Source organism: Myotis davidii, unplaced genomic scaffold, assembly GCF_000327345.1.
Source record: "Myotis davidii unplaced genomic scaffold, ASM32734v1 scaffold801, whole genome shotgun sequence".
In the NCBI taxonomy this organism is placed as follows: Eukaryota; Metazoa; Chordata; class Mammalia; order Chiroptera; family Vespertilionidae; genus Myotis; species Myotis davidii.
In genome coordinates, this window is record NW_006290777.1 from 99,592 (window position 1) to 102,342 (window position 2,751).

The 2,751-nt window shown below is 45.3% G+C and overlaps 1 protein-coding gene across 1 annotated transcript in view; it reads right to left on the minus strand.

The window, feature by feature from the left end:
• A2ML1 (alpha-2-macroglobulin-like 1) overlaps positions 1–2,751 on the minus strand; it is a 36,794-nt gene that overhangs the window by 15,133 nt on the left and 18,910 nt on the right. Inside the window, exons 20-21 of the mRNA XM_015564073.1 lie at positions 2,115–2,343; positions 1,552–1,678 (exon numbers count right to left, since the gene is read on the minus strand). Coding sequence (XP_015419559.1) covers positions 1,552–1,678; positions 2,115–2,343 — 356 coding nt within the window. The remainder of the gene's footprint in view (positions 1–1,551; positions 1,679–2,114; positions 2,344–2,751) is intronic.

Sequence of the window (2,751 nt, forward strand, 5' to 3'; positions counted from 1 at the left end):
AGACCACCCTGCATATCAGATATTTACATTACGATTCATAACAGTAGCAACATTACAGTTATGAAGTAGCAATAAAAATAATTCATGGGTCACAACATGAGGAACTGTATTTAAAGGGCCAGAAGGTTGAGAACCACTGATTTAGTAGATCTGGGGTAGGGGCCTGTATTCTACATTCTCAACAAGCTTCCAGGTGACATCAATGATGCTAATGCAGTGTGGTAGGCAGCCTTTAAGGGCCCCCAATGATCTGTGCATCCTCATATTTTTAAAAATACTTTTTATTGATTTCAGAGATGAAGAGAGAGAGATAGAAACATCAAAGATGAGAGAGAGAGAGAGAGACAGAGAGAGAGCGAGAGAGAGAGAGAGAGAGAGAGAGAGAGAGAGAGAGAGAGAGAGAGAGAGAGAGAGAGAGAGAGAGAGAGAGAGAGAGAGAGAGAGAGAGAGAGAGAGAGAGAGAGAGAGAGAGAGAGAGAGAGAGAGAGAGAGAGAATGAATCATTGATCTGCTGCCTCCTGCAATGCCCCTCCTGGGGGATTGAGCCCGCAACCCGGGCATGTGCCCTTGACCAAAATCGAACCTGGGCCCCTCATTCCACAAGTTGATGCTTTATCCACTGAGCCAAACCAGCTAGGGCTGTACATCCTCATATTTACACTGTTGTGTAATGCCCTCTCATTACATGTGAGCTGGATTTAGTGACTCACTTCTAATGCAGAAGACAGGGCAGAAGTAATGAGATTCCATTTTTAAAAAGACTGCAGCTTCTGCTTTGGGTGCACCCTTTCTCTTGAACCCCTTGCTCTGGAGAAAAGCAGCTGTCATGTCATGAGGCACCCAGTAGACAGATTCATGGGATGAGAAGCTGATGGAGACCACTAGCCAACAACTTAGGAGAGCACTGTACCCTTCAGTCTAGCAGCCTGTGAGGAACAGACTGTGGAATGAGCTTAGAAATGGATCACCTCCTAGTCAAGTCTTCAGATAAGAACACAGCCCTGACTGACAGCTGGACTGGCACTTCACAAGAGACCTTAAGCCACAGGCACCCAGCTAAGCTGCACCCAGATTACTGACCCACAGAAACTGTGCAATAATGCTTGTTCTTTTAAGCCACAAAATTGTAGGGTGATTTGTTGAGCAGCAATAGATAACTAGTATTAGTTATTGGAAAACTATACTTTCAGTTGCAAGGATTTAATCCATGAGCAAAAGACATCTCCTAGAATTAGTGTGGTGATTAAGTGACTTACCACATGTAGAGCAGTTGAATAATGCCTGGTCCAGATTATCAACATGACCATATATCCCTTGTCCTGGCATACATTTTTTTTTGTAGCATAAATATTAAAAAGTTCCCCCTTTCACACTCAAAATAACCCAGTTTGGATAATTCTTTAGGTTATCTATCAAAGGGTACTTGCTTATTTATTTATAACAGAGACATAGGAAGGAGGAAAAAAGAGGCTAGGAAAATGGGGGGAAAAGGAAAGAGGAAACAAAGCAAATGCAGTGGAGGAAAAGATGGCGCTCTCGCCCTTCTCTTACCCAGTCTGATGGCTGTGATAGTCCAGTGATAGGTTTTCGCTTCATCAGCACAGAGACAGCTGGAAGCGTGAGAATCTGTCCGTGATTCCACCCGGTACTCCTCTGAGTTGGCCAGGTTTGTCTGAACCTGAAGAGGATGTTTAAGAGAGAAAGGGTCCAAGTAAAGGAGACAGAACACAGAGGCTTAGGAGAACATGGGGGCGGAGACACCGCCATCGCATCTCTTTCCCAGGGAAAACTGGTACGCTTCCAATTTAGGGGAAACTTACAGTGGGGGTGTGGTTCCTAGGCTGGTGGTACCTGTTTCCTGTACCCCCCATTCTTTTTAAAAAATATATATTTTTTATTGATTTCAGAGAGGAAGGACGAGGGAGAGAGAGCTAGAAACATCCATGATGAGAGAGAATCATGGATCGGCTGCCTCCTGCAAGTTCCCCAAGGGGATTGAGCCCACAACCCGGGCATGTGCCCTTGACCAGAATCGAGCCTGGGACCTTTCAGTTCGCAGGCTGACACTCTATCCACTGAGCCAAACCGGCTAGGTCTGTCCCCCCCATTCTTACCGTGATGCAATCCTTTAGATAATTGAAGATGGTGGCAGTAAGACGAAAGGATTCCCCACGAACTACTGAGTAAGGGAGAGTCAGATCTACAAAGAATGGCTTGAATGCAGTTAGTCCAACAGTGGGTGAAAGACCAAAGCCACTGGACTGGGAGGTACAAAAAGTCATGGCCTTCCACTTGGTGATGGTATCAGGAACAGTGAGGTGGACGGCCTCCTTCCCCGAGTTACTGTGAGAAAACAAGATCCCAGATGAGGCAGAAGTAAATGAAAGAGAGCATTTGAGAATTAAGTTACAAAGTCAGCTGAGAAGTGAATATTCTGATGTTGTGCCTGGGTGGAAACACAAAGAGGCAACGGAATTGGGGGACCACATGAATCTCAGAGTGTGAATCTTCAGGTGAATTGCCGGGAGCCGGTCCATCCTTGCTGTTTCAAGGGACCTGGCATATATGGCATACTGTACTTATGTTTGCTCACCTTCTTGGAACTATGTGTTTTAACCAAGGTCACCTCTCTGAGAAAGGTTGTTTCCCCAGGTAGGGATTTTCCCCTGAAGTTAGGGAGGGAAAAAAACCTCTTAACTGCCAGGCGGGTAATTAATCACTTTAACTACGAACAATCATGCTTAAGCTACA